The sequence below is a fragment of the Rhinoderma darwinii genome, chromosome 12 (assembly GCF_050947455.1).
Source record: "Rhinoderma darwinii isolate aRhiDar2 chromosome 12, aRhiDar2.hap1, whole genome shotgun sequence".
NCBI classification, from domain to species: Eukaryota; Metazoa; Chordata; class Amphibia; order Anura; family Rhinodermatidae; genus Rhinoderma; species Rhinoderma darwinii.
The window spans coordinates 48,420,906-48,439,117 of NC_134698.1; the positions used below are offsets into that span (position 1 = coordinate 48,420,906).

The window sequence follows — 18,212 nt, forward strand, 5'->3', positions numbered from 1 at the left end:
ATAGAGTCATATATAGATTCGGGACAAGTTTTTGTCTTGTGGACCAAATAGGTCCGATAACCTGTGTCACAAGAATCAGACAATACGGTACTCGATCTAGGTGATGTCGGGCTTTGGGGAGTACCTGTGCAGGGCCATGTAAGCAGAACCCAGGATCATTCTTTATTTTCTGTACTGGGGATTGTACAACTGCAATATGACCTCTTCCTCAGGATAAATAGGAGACAATTAGAATAACCTGTAAATACATTGTATTAACAAGTGGTTAAGGGGCCGAATAGCGGTCAGCACTTCCTAATGTCCTGCACAAATGGTAAGGGGCAGATCCAGAAAGCACATTAAAAGGTGGAAGCATTCAAGTGGATCGATTAGTCTGGCTTAGTACCAGCTGGACAATGGTGCCAGGTCCCAGGGGCCGTGGTTTCTCTGCAGGGTCTTAACCTTGAATGAAAGAAAATGTGATAGCTGTAAAAGGCTAGAATCTCCAGCAGCGTGGGCAGCTCTTATATTCTCATACAGGGCACAGTGAAATGCCAGTGGACTACCCAATAAGTCCATGCACACCTGCGTGATTCCTGCAGAGGGGCATCCTATCTTTATATGTGGGCATGAAGAAGCAGTAAATACGAACAGGGGCCTATTAAAAGTCTAGCGGGATAGTTCACCAGGTCAGTGGCAGCAGAGGAAAGCAATGAAATATTAAAACAACTATAATATTTTAATAACTTAAAAGGTCAAATGTGTTGCTAATCAATCCACAGCGTTAACCCTTTGTGATCTCAAATATATTCAAGATAATGGCAGTGAAAGGGTCGGATTGTTTTCACGTATAACTAGGCTGAGTAATCCTGCGCTGTACTTTAATTTGGTTTTAATTTTATGGGCCTCGCTTTAACTGCTTGCCTTACAGACCTTTATTCCTTACAGGAACAGTTACCTCATAAACACAAGATCCGCCGCTTCCTATACACTTCGCCTTCCACCTTCTTAAACTGCATTTTCCCTTCTCTGTCTCTCTCTCTCTCTTTTTTTTTTCTCTTCCACTTTTATTACTATGGCCTTTTCCATTTTTTTCTGCTCCAAGCCTGGGACACAAATCTCGCTGCTATTGCAGTGTGTGACATCTCCGCTCGTTTGCCGCTGCTCATTAACAAACAATACTGCTGTGAAATTGGTTTAATGACAAAGTAATAAAATTGCTATTCTGCTCACAGAGAGCCCGAGGCATTCTGAGGCAGGCTCTGGGTGCCAAGATGCATTAAGCTGCTTATTCGTAAAACAGGGAATCATCTGGTTCTAACCTCCCCTCCCTGTATACATTCTGCCTTTCATCTCCTGATAAAAAAAGATGTATTTTTATAGGTATTTCTCAGAGTCTATGATATTGTTACAGCGCAGGAGTCTCTGGGTGAACATTGGCGTCACCCTTTCACATGATGCACAAATTTCAATCCAGGGCAGTAATGTCCTTCACATTGGAGTGTACAGGAATGTTCTCATGCAACCGTTGCGGTACCCTCCAGCTGCTGAACCCAACTACCAATGCCAGACAAGTGGAACGGTACTACCCGGAGGAACAACCTATGACTACACTCAAGCTTCTCTCCATGGATATAGGCAAATAACCAGTTGTACACACTGGGGTCATCCTGGCTCAGTACTTGCGGAGAGATAGATAAAGTTGGTGAATGTAAGTTCAAATTTCCATTGTGATCAAAAGTAGAGCCCAAACTTGAGAGAGAAATGTAACTAAAGGAAGTGTAGTTTTAGTTCATTTTAATAACATAGGCCGCTTAACTTTTGAGTATGAACCTCTACAGGTTATAGTTCTATAGGTTGGGATTGATTGTTTTGTCATCATAGATGCGCCATTGGGCTGAATTCTCAGTGTGACTAGAGCCACTACTGGTGAAGTATCTATTTCACAACTACTAAGAGATGCCATATATTGCTGGTAGAAGACACAGACAAGGTTGGCACAACAGATAAATTTATAGTCAAATTCGGATGACAGATAGAGCAAATACTGTATAGTAAGAGGGTCTTTAAGATGGATCCTGCTTAAAGAGTCTTCAATAAAGTCAAGGTCAGAGCCAGTGCTCTACCTCAATAGTCCTGAGGTCGAGTATAGGTGGGAAGATGCTATTTATGGATGGAAACACTAGTCTACCAGTACTGTAATGTTCTATTCACTCATGGATCAGGTATAGGTGTCACACATGCTGTCCCTTGATACCAGGACAGTTGCTTCTTATGCTTTCTTAAAGCACAGAGCTTCTCTTAACCAACAGACTTTGGTAAAGGCCAATATATATATATATTCTCCAAACTACGCAGTTACAATAAATCTACTCCACACTATTCTACAGGAAACGAAATGAAAACAACATGTACTGGCAGTAAAGAAGGGGGTGAGGACTTTATCTGAGTTTGCACTCACCTGTAACCCTTTCACACTCTTTTCCGGCCTCTAATCGCTCATTATCTCTGTGTGATAATAACCTGCCAGTCTGCTAACAGTTTTAGTTCCTGGGACTGTCACCTTTAACCAGAATTAAACCTCAGTTTGCTCCCTGCTAATGAGACTGATATCTTATCACCATAACTTAGGGAGAGTTTCAAATCTCTTGTTTACCTTGAAAGGTGAAGGAGTGAAAAAGACAAACAGACTTTGGCATATGTGTGTGTGCATGTACATACACTGATACACATACATTTCTCTACAGTATATATATATATATATATATATATATATATATATATATATATATTCAGCTGTTTGCATATTGCAGCCATGTCAACCGTCATATCCTATCCTTTGCAGGGTGGGTGGGTTCACTATATGTAGTAACTAGCAAGTGACCACAAATATGCTTTCAAGTTAGTTGCTTGATAAAAGCCTAAACCATAATTTCAGAGGCTAAATGCAATGATAAAATGCTATATATATATATATATATATATATATATATATATATATATAATATACTGTATATATACGGTGCTGTGAGAAAGTTTTAAACCTGGAGAGAGAGAGTTAAAAAACACACGGCGCCAACATGGTGCAGATCACATTTGGTAAAGGTAGAGCAAGACAATATGAATTAATAACTGCTCTCCTGATGGAGTTGTGCTGCAACAAGGACAACAATGGTAAAGATTTGTAGGATGAAGTTGCAGCTGGGTTAGAAGAATCGACCACCTGAATAGGGGAACCGCTGGGTATATATATATGCAAAAAATGGAGCTTAAAAAAAATAGCTCTGCTAACATCCAATATGGGAGAATCTCCTCTATTGGATATTAGCAGCGCTATTTTTTTGAAGCTACATTTTTTGCATATATATGTGAAAACGTTTTAGGCAGTTGTGGAAAAATGCTGCAAAGTTAGGGCGGATTCACACAAACGTGAATTGCGTCCGTGCAGGCCGCGTGGTTTTCACGTGGCACGCATGACCAATAGAAGTCTATGGGGCAGTACAGACAGTCCGTGCTTTTTGCGCAGCGTTTGTCCGCTGCGTAAAAAGCGTGACACGTTCAATATCTCGGCAAATCTCTCGCGCATCACGCACCCATTGAAGTCAATGGGTGCGTGAAAACCACGCAGGTAGCATGGAAGCACTTCCGTGCCAACTGCCTGTTTCGCACAATAGCTGTCAAAAGGATGAATTTAAACAGAAAAGCACCACGTGCTTTTCTGTTTACAAACATCCAAATGGCGTGTCATAATGATGGCGGCTGGGCGAAAAGCACGCAGCCGCGCATTATATGATGCTGCCTCACGGAGCAGGTAAGTGGCTTTTGCGCAGGCAAAACACTGCGTGCTTTGCGTGCGCAAAAACGCCACATTCGTCTGAATCAGGCCTAAGAATGCTTTCAAAAATAGAAGTGTTAATAGTTTTTCATATCAATTAACAAAATACAACGTGAATGAACAGAAGAGAAATCTAAATCAATATTTGGTGTGACCAACCTTTGCCTTCAAAACAGCATAATTTCTTCTAGGTACACTTGAACAAAGCCGAGGAAACTTAGTGCAGAAGATCTAAGACACATCATGCTTACTTCCATTCAACATCGGAAGATGTCCAGCAGTGCCATCAGCTCAGAACTGGCAGAAACCAGTGGGACCCAGGTATACCCATCTACTGTTCGGAGAAGTCTGGCCAGAAGTGATCTTCATGGAATAATTGTGGCCAAAAGCAATACCTTCGACGTGGAACCAATGCCTAGCGACTCAACTATATATGAAAACATAGGAACTGGTGTGCAGAAAAATGCCAGCAGGTGCTCTGGGCAGATGAGTCAAAATGTGAAATATTTGACTGTAGCACAAGGCAGTTTGTTCGCCGAAGGGCTGGAGAGCGATACAATAATGAGTGTCTGCAGGCTGTAGGTTGTTTGCAAGTTTGTGGCTGCATTTTAGCAAATGGAGTTTGGGATTTGGTCAGGTTTAATGGTGCCATCAATGATGATAAATATAAGCAGATACTTATCCATCATGAAATACAATCAGGGAGGTGTCTAAATGGCTCCAAATGTATTCTGCAGCAGGACAACGACCCCAAACACACAGCCAATGTCATTATGAACTATCTTCAGTGTAAAGAAGAACATGGAGCCCTGGAAGTGATGGTATGGCCTCCACAGAGCCCTGATCTCAATCAACATTGAGTCTGTCTGGGATTACATGAAGAGACAGAAGGCTTTGAGGAAGCCTACATCCACAGAAGATCTGTGGTTAGTTCTCTAAGATGTTTGGAACAACCTCCCTTTCGAGTTCCTTCAAAAACTGTGTGCAAGTGTACCTAGAAAAATTGATGCTGTTCTGAAGGCAAAGGGTGGTCACACCAAATATTGATTTGATTTAGATTTCTCTTCTGTTCATTCACTTTGCATTTTGTTACTAGAAAAAAAAAATATTAACACTTCTATTTTTTTTTACAGCATTCTTACTTTGCAGCGTTTTTCCACAGGGCTCATTCAGACGAGTGTCATCCGTGTGATGACCGTTAAAACAATAGCCATCACACGGACTCATGTATTTCAATGGGGCCGTTCATACAACCATTATTTCAACAGGGCGTGTGAAGGGTCAGTGAAAATATAGGACATGTCCTATTTTCCTGGTGTCACTCATCCCTCCATAGACTATGGGGGACCCGTGACAACGCGTCCTGCACGGGTGCACCTCGGATGGGAAAAACTGCAGTTTTACGTCCGAGGTTAGCTACGCTCATCTAAATGTAGACTTAAGCTACATTCACACGAGCGTGACAGATTTACGCACATAAAGTGTGCTTTGTGAGTGGCATGTGTTTTTCACGCACTTGCAAGCACTTTTTTTTTCCAATCTAATTGATGCTTAAAACACGGACAACACGCGGATGTGCATCCGTCTGCTGTCCGTGGTTTTCACGCACCCATTGACTTCATGCGTGAAAATGCACCAATATAGGACATGCAGTGAGTTTCAAGCAACCGATACTCGCTGCGTGAAAACTCATGCATGTGTGAATAGCCCCATTGAAATCAATGGGGCCGTGTGCTGTGCATTGTTTCAACGCACAGCACTCGGAATAGATTCACGCTGGTGTGAATGAGCCCTTAAACTTTTGCACAGTAATATATATATATATATATCTTCAGAGGAGTAAAATGTTCAGCAGTAAAGATCTGCCATGTGGTCTCATGTGTGACATATGCACTGGGAAACATTTATATGTCATTTTGTGACGCTTTCCCAGATATTTAACATGCCCAGATTCACTACAAATACATTTTAATATAAATGACCCCTACATAAGCAAGTTACTCATGGAACCAGGTCCACATTCCAGTTGTGGCATTAAAGAAATTGTCCGGGATAAAAATAAAGGATCTCCTTTTTTTCCCAACAGAAACAGGGCCACTCCTGTCCATGGTCTATGTTTGGTATTGCGGCTTTGAAATCAATGGGGCTAACCTGCAATACTAGACACAGCCTATGGTCCTATAGATAAGGGTGGTGCTGTTTGTGGTGCTGTTTTTTTTTTTCTAATTCTTAAATTCTGTGTACTCTCTAAATTTCTTATTTTATCATACTGAGATGTACATGGATCTCTTTTTTGGGAAGACTCTTGTGAGCAGCTACATGTGTTATGTCTTATGAATTTATATTATATGCCCGCATTAGAAACTGCAGTAGGCTTAGAGAATGGCGTGGCATCTTAATAGATGAGGAATATTTTGGGTTAACCTGGGCAAACTGCCCATAAAAATCCTCCCTAAATATCTAAGTTAAAGAAGCCGTCACACTTATAAAGTTTCCCTTCAATATCTGCACCCAGCATTTACTCTTACACAAGGCTTTATTATAAATGTAATATACTCGTGATTATGAATTGCTGTGATATATATGGACAGAATAAAATAAACTTCCAACATTTGGATTGACAAATGTTTTGATAAAAGCACACATATCACATTCACATAATCCAGTTTATATCTCCCTATATTGAAAATTGGATTTTTATATTGTCAAATTTTCCAGACAGGAAATAAAAAAGACAAGAAAAATAAATCCCTAATAAGAGCATTCCCAAGTCCAAAAAGAGATGGATCTGTTGGCAAAAAAGCGCCTCTGCTTCTCCTCATACTATGTTATCAGTCTCTTCTCTAGGTTAGCAGTTTATTCCTACATTAATCACGTTGACAGAAGCAAGGCAACTCAATTTTCTGCCTCTCTAGCCGGGCACATCACTTTCTGTACTGCACTCAGCATGGAAACGGCGGCATCTAAGCGGTGGTTACTGGTTTAATTGAAATGCTATCCACACTATAGGGTGCATTAAACTCTGATAACAGCAGTTCCTGTGGCCACCTTAAGTAGCTCGGGAAAAAAAAGCGGTGGAAATAAAATATAAAAAAAATACTCAACTGATAAGTCAGACAAACCAGCTAATTCTCCGAGCGTGTCTCTCATTGTGATCCGTAAAAAATGAGGGAGGGGGGGGGGGAAATGAATCAGAGAACCACGAAAATCAATTGACCCGCGGGTGGCTCATCAGGAGCTCAGGCTGATAAAGCTAACGGCTTTGTTGGTGTCTGCCTGCCTGCACACCACAGATAGAGCACTTTGTAAATGAACCTGCTTTGATAAATATATTAAGGGAAGCTGTGAATAAAAGGCGAAGGTTTCTCATTTGTAAATACAGAGCCGGCTACATGGAATTAGAATGATAAAATAGAGTCCCATGTAATTAAGTTTGTATTAGTACTGAAATCCGTGCAAATACTCTCCCCGAATTCTGAAAGAGAACTGTCGTTTCAATTAATCTGAACATCACCCTGGAATGTCGGGAAGAAAATTAAGCCTGCGATAAAAAACCGGGCCTGTATTTTGATAAGTAAATCCAATATCATTTCTTTGCGGCTCTGATCGTTGTCTGAAAATCCTGCAGCTTCTCTTCCTCCTCCCCCCTCCCTATGTCTCTCTCATCCAGCCCTACAGTCAGGGCTAATCCACACAGAAAGGTATCGTTCTAAAGCTGGCTGCGAAATATCAAAGCAGGTCGTATGTTGTCAAGATGGGCCAAGAAATCACAAAACACAAATCACAGCAACCTGCCTAGAATCCTCAGAGCCCCCCGTGTCCCACTCAAGACCTCTCATAACAATATGGAGGAACACACAGACCTAGCAGGAGTCTGCCTACAGAAGTCGGCAAGCCAGGCATAGGGGATAGAAGTAAAGCAATAATGAACTCCATCTGCATTAGATGTTCTGCTAATTGACTGGTTCCAGGTGACTTCATGACCCTATGAACAAATTCAATTATATGTAACACTTGGGGAAAGTTCAGAGCAATAAGAAATAGCCAAACTCCTAGGCTAGATTCAAACGAGTATGGGGAAACTCGGACGTGAAAAACGAGGGGCCCATGTGCGGGTCCCGTTTTCATGGATCCCCATAGATTTGAGCCTACGGAGGGGTCCGTGAAAACGTAAGATAATAGGATAGGTTCTATTGTTCAACGGACCCTTAACACGGTCCGTTGAAACAACGGCTGTGTGAACAGGCCCATTGAAATACATGCGTTCGTGTGACGCCCGTTGTTTTAACGGCCATCACACGGACATGTTCAAAGCTCGAGTGAATAAGGCCTTAGGCTGGGTTCACACTGTGCATTTTGGTGCCTTTTTAACATGTGTTTTTTTTTTGTTTTGGTAAATAAACTCTCATGACTCTCATAGGGAGTTCATTAACCCCAAAAAAATGTATGTTCAAAATGCAACAAAAATGCACAGTATGACAGAGCCAAAGGGAGTATTAACGTGGGGTTATCGAATTGCGGTTTATCGGCATGCTTTGCTGTAATTGCGCTAATTTTTATTTGACCATACTGTGTAAATATACCATAACGGTGCTAGTACAAATCCAGGTTTTTTTTTAGAGCCATAACCAGAAATAGATTGAAAAAAGAGAATCAGTATCTGTCCTTTATAATGTCTCTTGCTTTATGATCCACTTCTGGTCTTGGCTTCAAAAACTGCATAAGGAATCCTGAACAAAGCCTTATCATAACCTGCACATGTGAATACAACCCTAAGTTAAATAGTAAAGAATACATACAATTTACAGAAAATATTCCAGCTCAGTGTATGTGGGTGATGCCATTCTAAAAGAATAAAGATAAGCAAACAGATCTGCCCATTCTGCTAGCCCATCGAATACAATGGGTGAATTGCTTTGCCTATTATTCAATTCAGCAAAAGCGAAGCCCAAACATGTGAAATAATTATACCCATTGTATCCCAATGGTAGGAATATTGCTGGTTTGACGCCTGGAAAGTTTTCAGGATTTGGACTAGCCTATAGAATATTTTGCCAGTGCCCAGTCTACTCTGCTGCCCTTTACAAGTACTGGAGCCATTTCTGGGTCAGTGGTGTATCGGTGGCATGATTTTCTGAATATATAAATTGCTGGTCAAGGATAAGTGAGAGTATGAAGCGCTTCGAGATGATTCTGAACACTGAAGTTCTGTGAAATATAGAAGCGGAGCGCCCCTGCTGCAGAAAGCATAAATCACCTTGTTACAAGGCAACACCAAGTAGCTTTTAATCAAATGTCACAGACTGCAGCATTATTATTTTCCTCCCTCATTAAAAGCAGAGCCATTGAAAGCATTATTGGAGCACTAGAAGAATTGCATCTGCTGTCCTCCACTGCACACGTCACCGGCCTCTCTAATCTGTGTACATATGAGGCAAGAAACCCTGCGCAACAAACGCAGCCTGACAACTGTGTTCACGTGAGGCAGAAACCATGCACCGCAACCTGGCCTAAAGCGGGAACTATGACGAGAGCATGATTGTTAGCAAAATCATTATCTATGCTTCCATCGGTCACATAGGGGACATGCTTCTAGAAAAAAAATGGTCTGCTTTCTTTCCAGAAACAACGCTACTCTTGGCAGTAGGCTGTGTCTGGTATTGCAGCTCAGCCCCATTCACGTGAATAGGGATAGGCTGCAATACTAGGCAGTCAATGTACAGAAGACACCGTTTCTGGAAAGAAAACAGACCATTTTGCCTAATTCCGTACAATTAATTCAAGATCTTCTCAGTTGGTAGATGCTGAAACAACTATTGTACTCTTACACAACAACTAGCCAAGACAAGAATTGCTGTTATGGACTGTGCTCCCATACTTTAGAATGGGAGCACGGCCCGCAAATGCGGATGGCTGCCCGTGGCCTGCCGTGCCTGTAATCACGGATTGTGATTACGGGCACGGTCGTCTGCAGGGGGCCTTACACAGTAAAAAAAATATTTTAGTAGTATACAATATAGTTTTTTTTTACATGCTTGACAAGGGGGGTGGATTAGCTGGAAATGAGTGTAGTCTAGCAAAAAGGGGTGCATCTTAAAATACTACATCGTGTGCCAAAACTTTGGCGAGAAAGTTTGCGTAAACTAATAGGTGGAATAAGGAAGAGAAAAGTGTCTAGCATGTATGGCTAGATACACCACATGTATTATACGGCATTGCACCACTGTGATAATTTTGGCGCAGTTTCTGTCTGCCTTGTCTACAATGTCTACACAGTATTAGTAAATCTGCCCCATTGTGGCAACATATCACTGGGTGTACAGCCGGTCTCATAATGAAAACATTGGACCTCTTAATATAGTGAAACTGTGACTGTTTAACAGATATAACTAAAGGGAGGGGAAGTTCTCATTCTTACTTACCAGTTATTTACTTGCAATATAGTCAGCCCTGTGTCTTGTGCTAACTGTTTCTTCTGTTCTTCTGAGGGGTATGGATGCTGTAATAGAAGAAATGGAGAACTTTAGCTCGTATTATACTGAAATACAAGTCTTAAAACTTTCTTTGTGATGCACCTGAGGGGAACCAGATTGTAAGATGTCAGGTGCATTTACATATATGAGTATAAGACATTAACATTAAAGATGTCTGTAACTGATCACTTTGGGTAAACAGGCCTTTTCTCATCATGTTAACCATAAATGTCATTATACGTTGATATTGAGTTAACGTCGATTGTTTGGAGGACATTTTGTACTATGAAACATGACTGCACATTGCTGTGTACTCGATGCCCAGCATGGAAAGAAACACAAGCTGTACAAAGAAAAGCTATAAATCAGAGTTCAGAAAGTGGGACAGTCAGTCTCCTTACTGCTCCTATGACATGGTTCTGTGAAAGGGCACTAGCGTCCCATCCCTTGTGTTTGAACTGCACTGTTTACACAGGCTGGAATGCTCCATTGCCAATACATTAGCCCAAGTCGAACAATAAATATCATCCATTCAGCACCGAGCAAACTTTTTCCGCTTCTATGAAGGAATTAGTAAGGATGGGCTTAAAGAACGGCAATACAATGGGTTACATGAGTCCCCCCTTCCAAACGTAGCCGGATAGAAACTAAACCAACAGCTTATTGTTTGTGTGCCAAATGCATAGATATTGGGGCTTCCAGAAAAGAAAGAGGCACTCGGATGCAATTTGTGATGCCGAGCTGAGTGTAATAGTATATAATTGTGACTAATGACATAGAAGGGGTTTTTTCCGGGTAGAACTGGCGGTCGTCACCAAGATCACCGAGCACTGGAGCACAGAGGCATGACAGGGTTAATTCTGTTTGTGTGTATACCACAGGCTTTTAATATTCTGCAAATGTTAACACAGAAAGATGATAATGCCAAGTTAATATGGGTTAAGGATAAGATGAAAATACATTTTTTTTGATTGCTGGGTGCTGACAAATTTTTGGCTTCCTCAGCAGCCTCTCTATTGAATCCATGTAATTACACCCAGGCTTCCCCCCGTCTGCCCCCCTCTCTGCTCCTCCTCTCCGCCTGCCCATGCTGCTAATGACCTCCTCACTGTTATCAAAACCACTAATAGTTCTGGGCCCAGGGAATAGCACTGGGCATATTGGGAAGCTCCGGGTAATTTGCATGGGGCTTGCAGAGTACGCTCACACTCATCTTGTCCCATCAGGGCTTGACTGTCAAAGGCTGTGAACAGCCCGTGTGATAAATGCTACCTCTAACCCATAGACCCGCTCCCAACAATGCCAATGCCACCTATTCTCCTGGCGGTAATGGAGATAATGAATGAGCTCTGACGAGAAACCCAGCTCATCACCATCCCAGGGTGGCTGGGAACAGAGTGCCCCCAACTGCATGGAGAAAAGGAGCCTTAATTGGCTGAAAACATCATTTAAGGAAAAAAAAGGGGGGACGCGGTATGTTAATTTCACCCACTGAGACTGTGCAAAGCTGTTAACTAGTTCTGTGCTCCATAACATGGACCTCTGCGTGATTCACTGTTTAATCCCTTTGATGCAGTGCACTCCTTAGTAGCGCTTTGGGGACTTCTTTGGCCTGTACTTTGTGCCCTATACAGAATGAACAGTGACACAGAAAAAGAATCGATGGCAAATTGATGAGAGGCTCTGCCCCTCCTGGTGCTCTGTGACATCCTGAATACGGAGAGCACCAGGATTTACCCTGCAGTGCACACAAATAAAACACCACTTTACAGGTTAGTAAACAGAAAGGTTGTCCTTGAGCAGAGATACTTGTCACTCTTATCATTTCTCACGGCCACTCAACCACAGTCATTTTATGCCATTTGTAGAATAAACCACACAAAAATGGATATGTTTGTACTGGCCCTTTAAATGCACTTTCAGATAAACCCCCACTGTGCCACTAAACCATATAAACCATGATGTTATATATTACACTGTATTAACTTGTAATTTATATTTCATTTCAATCTAATTGTATTACACTGGAGGGGAACCCTGTGTTTAAGGCTTTTATTAAAATCTTGCAATTCTATATAGGGTCACTGAAGATCCCAGGGTTGTATGGCTGCCGGTATATGACTACATGAAGACAATACTCAGAATTCGGCTACATTTAGTCAAACAAGTAGAAATATATGGACTGGGTAGAATAGTTTACCAACCACAGGCCTCTTGTCTTTCCTAGTGTTTGTTCCTGGCATAGACCTGCCGGATAATCTATAATCCGACATGACCAGAGGTAGAAGGCTGAGCAGAGATTATCAATTATGAGACCCTAAAAATCAAAGTGATCAGAGAATATTTTATGTTATGTGCCGTTTTCCTGGAGCCCTCCTACCATTATGGATATATTTTATATACTTTATTATGACCTTCCAATAATCCAGAATATTTTATAATTCATCACTTGTCAAATTGCAACTATACACAAACGACTTTACTGTACATAGTTATGGCAGAGATAGATCCCATGATAACAGATATTCTAGTAGTATTTTACTACATGTATTTACTAAAAAGGTCACTACCCTGCCACCCTAAGGAACACCTGAATATTGATAAATCTTGGGATACATTGTAGAAACTCTGTAATGACTTGCCCTTTTAGGGTATGTGCACACGATAACGACCATTACGTCTGAAATTACGGAGCTGTTTTCAGGAGAAAACAGCTCCGTAATTTCAGACGTAATTGCATGTACTCGCGTTTTGCGAGGCGTCAATTACGGACGTAATTTGGAGCTGTTCTTCATTGGAATCAATGAAAAACGGCTCAAATTACGTCTCAAGAAGTGTCCTGCACTTCTTTTGACGAGCCGTCTTTTTTACGCGTCGTCGTTTGACAGCGACACGTAAATGACAGGTCGTCGGCACAGTACGTCGGCAAACCCATTCAAATGAATGGGCAGATGTTTGCCGACGTATTGGAGCCGTATTTTCAGACGTAAATCGAGGCTTAAAAAGCCTCGTTTACATCTGAAAATAGGTCGAGTGAACCCAGCCTAAGGGCTTGTCCACACGTAGCGGAATTGCTGTGTATTTTTCTGTCCGGAATTTCCGCCCAGAAATTGACCTGTAGTGCGTATTTCTTGTACCGCAGCATGTCAATTCCTGCTGCGGAAAGTGGACAGAATTGCTGCGTTTTTCAGAGGAGACGTCACATCTCCCAACATTGTGAAAAACGCCGCAAAATACGCATCATTTTCTGCAGTAATTCCGTTACGTGTGGACAAGACCAAATATGTTGAATTAGTAAAGGAAATTGGTTTGTTTAAATGTTCTTGTCTTTTCATTTTTAGCAACCTATCGCCCACAGAGGGGTAAAGAGTTAGTCCAGAGAGGCAAACCATCCTAGTCATGTAGCAGTACCAGTGATTTATCGCTACACAACTAGGCTGATTTGCCATGCAGATCTCTGGGAAAGCTGAGTGACAACCCTTGTGGACGTCACAATTTCATTGGCTTTCCCAAAAACTGATGGAACTAATGTCATTTCTTGCATATACTGTACTTACTGTTTCTTTTCTTAATCTTATCAGGATATGTCATTTCGACAATACATTCAGAGTGCCTATGGCAATGTATGACTGTGTAGGCCTCATTTCTATGCCTTTGATAGGAAGCGCGGATGATCTTGTTCTACCAAATAATTTACTAATTCTACTTTATTACACTTTCCGTGCTACAAATTGCTGCATTTATTACGAGGGAGAGATTTATTAAGAAAAACTGGGTCATATAGGTAAAACATGAATGAAGTCAGAGGTTCCTTTTGTATCATAAGAACCTGAGCGTAGCAACAAATGACATAATGTAGTAAATGAGAAATAAACTTATAGCAAACCGAGGTTAAACATCCTGAAGCAGAACGTTCACTGGAGTTCCTGGAGTTTCTACATCCTGGTAGCACTTAAGGAGTTAAATTTGCACGCGCATGTGTGAAGAAATGTCAAGAAGGAGGCAGAACGATCGCAGGAAAAGAGCTGGTGTGGGAGGCCACATCTCATATTAGAGATTATAATGCAAAATATGGGAACACACGATCATCGTGGGCGTAATTAAATTAATTAGCGATATAAAGCACTCGGAGGGAAGTGTCTCCACACACAGAGGTATATGGATAAAACAGGTTTTAAATATTTAGTAGGAAGCCATCTGCTACATGCTGGTTTGTTCCTCAGAAATATAAATAAATAGATTTTATGTCTAAACCCTTGTGCATGTCCCTTACCTCTGAAGAGGTTACATTTACCGCTCCATGATGGCGGGATACGTAAACTCGTGGAGCTAAACCGTTTCTGGATGATCTTTGGCACCGAGGGAGAATGGTAAATTCCTTGGCTTGGGTGAAGCAGTAATCTGTGGGTAAGGGTAAATTCACACCGGGCAGATTTCGTTGCAGAAATTTCTGCGACTGAAAATCCATTTCATTCATATGAATGAAACTTGCAGAAATTCATGCACCTGATGCAGAAACAATCACATTCAAATGAATGCAACTGATTTTTTGCTGCAAAAATTTCTGCAAGAAAATCTCCCTGATGTGACTGCACCCTAAGGTCTTGCTCACACAGTGCAGATTTGCTGCAGATTTTACTTGTAATTGTAAGCGAAACATAAGACATGTTTAAAATGGGGTCTTATAGGTCTGCTCTACTGGATCCAATTCTATATAGTACTGTATGTGGCTAGTAGTAATGCTACTAGTGTAGCTGGCCACACATCTGACATGACCACATGACTCATTCTTCATGTGACTTTCCTGAACATTATTCCCTTATTCTGAAATTATACGGACTTGTTCACGTAGAGAACCTTGGAAATGGCAAAAAATTGCAAAAAGTTTTTTTTTATTTTTTATTTATTTTTTAATAAGCAATTTTAATAAAATTCTTGCAAAATTATTTGACAGAAAATTGCATTTGTAGTACTGTGTGTAAAGCGTCAGACACTCTGGGGTTCCGTGGGCCCACCAAAGGTATTGATTCTGCGGGCCCAGCCTCCATCTATACAGAACATGTCCTCTTATTTGTATTGTGATCTTTGTTGTTATCATTGCTCACTGGACATGTCATCACTAAGGTCTAATAGGTTATTTCTGAATCACCCATAAGAAATAGACCCTGGTGATTGGCTCCAAAGTCAACTCCAAATGGATTTGTGTTCTGATGGACCTTTAGGACCCATTATTGTGTTAGGCCCTGGGCCACAGGAAGGTCCTCTGGTACCATGAAGTGCCAGTCCGACCCTGCGTGTATGGAGTTCCTGAGGCTCTGTTCTGCCCAGCTGCAGGCACTTCATTGTACAGCACCACATTACAGAGATCTTCTTCCCTACATACACAATACAGCATGCCGCCATTTATTTTTCCAATTCATACTAACAACATCGGAGAAAAACTGATGTACAGTATATCCAGTATAGCCAGTATAGACTTCTATGGGTGCCTAATTAGAGCTCTGTACAAGCTTCGAGATTAGGTATAATGCGGCTCTTCACGCAGTTCTGTCATATGGTTTTCAATACCATGGTTTTACTTAATTGGGCAATGGAGGAAAATACTCTAGATTGTCATACCAAGGACAAAACCCTGCAACACGTTCCCAAAAACTACAGCAGAAAAATGGTAACGTCCTGATTAAGAAGCAATAGGGATTGGATCACAACATACTTGTATGGAATGAGATTACTACTGGAGAGTTATATATAACTTTGCTTTTTTAATCCCTATGTCATTTTTTGTGTCCGGTTCTCTGTTAATACCAGTAAGATGCTTCTTTTTCTTATAATGTTTTTCTAATTCTTTACCAGCCCGGAAATGGTAACCGCCATGCCTGAAAGATGCAACAAGAGCATGGAGGTTAAGCCATTATCCAATCCCAGGAGTTGCGTTATCACGAAGCAGTGCTGTAATGCCTCAGTACCTTTGCGGGAACATGCTCTTTTAAAAGCTCATTACTAGAAACCCGCTTTTCCTCAAGGGCATTATGTGTCCAGTAGGCCTCAATTTAAGCATCTCAAAACTTCACTGTCAGAATATCGGAACAACCGCTTTGATTTTTACCTGGGTCCACTCAACTAACTGCAAGCAGCAACATTAACCCTTTGGAAACACTTCCCAATTGATTAGTATCTTCCTAGGAGAATGTTGTAGACATTAAATGAAGTCATCGTGACACATGCTAACCTGATGATGAAGATCGACATACAGTTCTATTCAAATCTGATTTATGTCACCAAAATTGTATTTTATACACTGTGTTTGGGTGTACAAACACTGATCTATCTATCTATCTATCTATCTATCTATCTATCTATCTATCTATCTATCTATCTATCTATCTATCTATCTATCTATCTGTCTGTCTGTCTGTCTGTCTGTCTGTCTGTCTGTCTATCTATCTATCTATCTATCTGTCTGTCTGTCTGTCTGTCTGTCTGTCTGTCTATCTATCTATCTATCCTTCCATTGCTCCAAAATTATGTCTAGATCCCTTGGCTATTTTTGAAACAGTCCCTGGAGTACTTAAGACATGGACTTGGATTGGGTCCCTTATTGAGTGCATTCACTGTACAGTGCTGTGGATTATGTTGGTCATATATAAATAACAGATAGTAAACAAATAAAGAATTTCACGTTACTTCTGGCTTTAAAAGAAGGACCAGACCAAAACATGGCCTTGTCATTTCTCTTCTTGGGTTTTGTAGGTCAAAAGTCGCGTAAGTGGAAGAGTGTGTTCTGTGAGTAAAAGGAGCCGTCCCTCTGCCGCAGAGAGAAAAGTAAGGAGACCGGAACTAAACACAAATATTTTGTCTGTTCATATCTGTGAAGTAAATGAGACTTGGTTCAATTAAATGTCACTTGATCTTTGAACCGGTTTCTACTGGTAACCAGATTTGGGAGTTCATTAGGATGAAAGAAATGGATGAGGGAAGTGCGATCAGGAAACTGGGGAGTCCCGGAGGAGAATTCACTTCAACAGCAGGAATAGGCAGATCTATACATTACCAACAACATAGAGCAAGAATACCCCTAGACAAGCCACAAGTGCTCCGCCACAATACTGTGCATCACTCAGAGTTTACCATGTGTCAATGGAAATGTTCACTGCTGCTCTGTGACAACTCTACTGCTCTTCAAGTTAATACACAGGAGGATTTGTATCACACATCACACTACAGCACCTCTCTACTATCAACTAGACTCGGCAGAATATATACAGCACCCAGTCAGCTCCCGGTGCAGGGCAGACCAAGGGTTCTGCCAGGGATCAGCAATAATCTAAGCCTCAGGCTCTGCCATCCTCCAGATAAGCCGCAACTTCCCTTCAACTGATGAATGCTGAAAGAATCCAGCACCCAGAGGTGCTGAAAGAAACTGGGATGTCTGTCAGCAGTGGAAGCCCTGGCAACTCTCAGACTAGCCAGACATGTCTAACAAAGTCTTTCCGTCATGCTCATACTATCATACTCTTTGTTCTGTGCCATTAAGTAGCATTGCTTTATTCTGCATGAGGATTTTCAGTGCACAAGTCTCATATCATCATCTTCAGAGCCCAGTTTTCTCCTTGCAGATCCCGGATGGATCTGGATATGAGGCAGCGTGCAGTGTGGATTTGGGTGTGTAGCTGACTCCTGTGAATTGGTTAATATTGTGCCTGAGCGGAGAGGCAGCAGCGTGAGAAGTGCTGAGGTTGTGCAATGTGGAGGCTCCAGGTGTCCCCAGGCTGCGGCTGCTGATTTGAATTCTCTCTTTTTGTGGATAAACCTACTCTGGCCCCCATTTCTTGATATCCTCTAACAGCAAATCTCCTTCTGTACAAGGCCCCGTGTATTATTTAAGAGGGTTGCCTCTAGATGTAACCCTCTATTAACCCTCCAAG

At 41.5% G+C, this 18,212-nt stretch overlaps 1 protein-coding gene across 7 annotated transcripts in view; it reads right to left on the reverse strand.

Annotated features, from left to right (window-relative positions):
• Positions 1-18,212, reverse strand: part of MEIS2 (Meis homeobox 2) — a 122,136-nt gene that overhangs the window by 23,718 nt on the left and 80,206 nt on the right. For all 7 annotated transcript variants that reach the window (XM_075843547.1, XM_075843545.1, XM_075843548.1 and 4 more), the window contains exon 9: positions 10,237-10,313. In XM_075843547.1, coding sequence (XP_075699662.1) covers positions 10,237-10,313 — 77 coding nt within the window. The remainder of the gene's footprint in view (positions 1-10,236; positions 10,314-18,212) is intronic.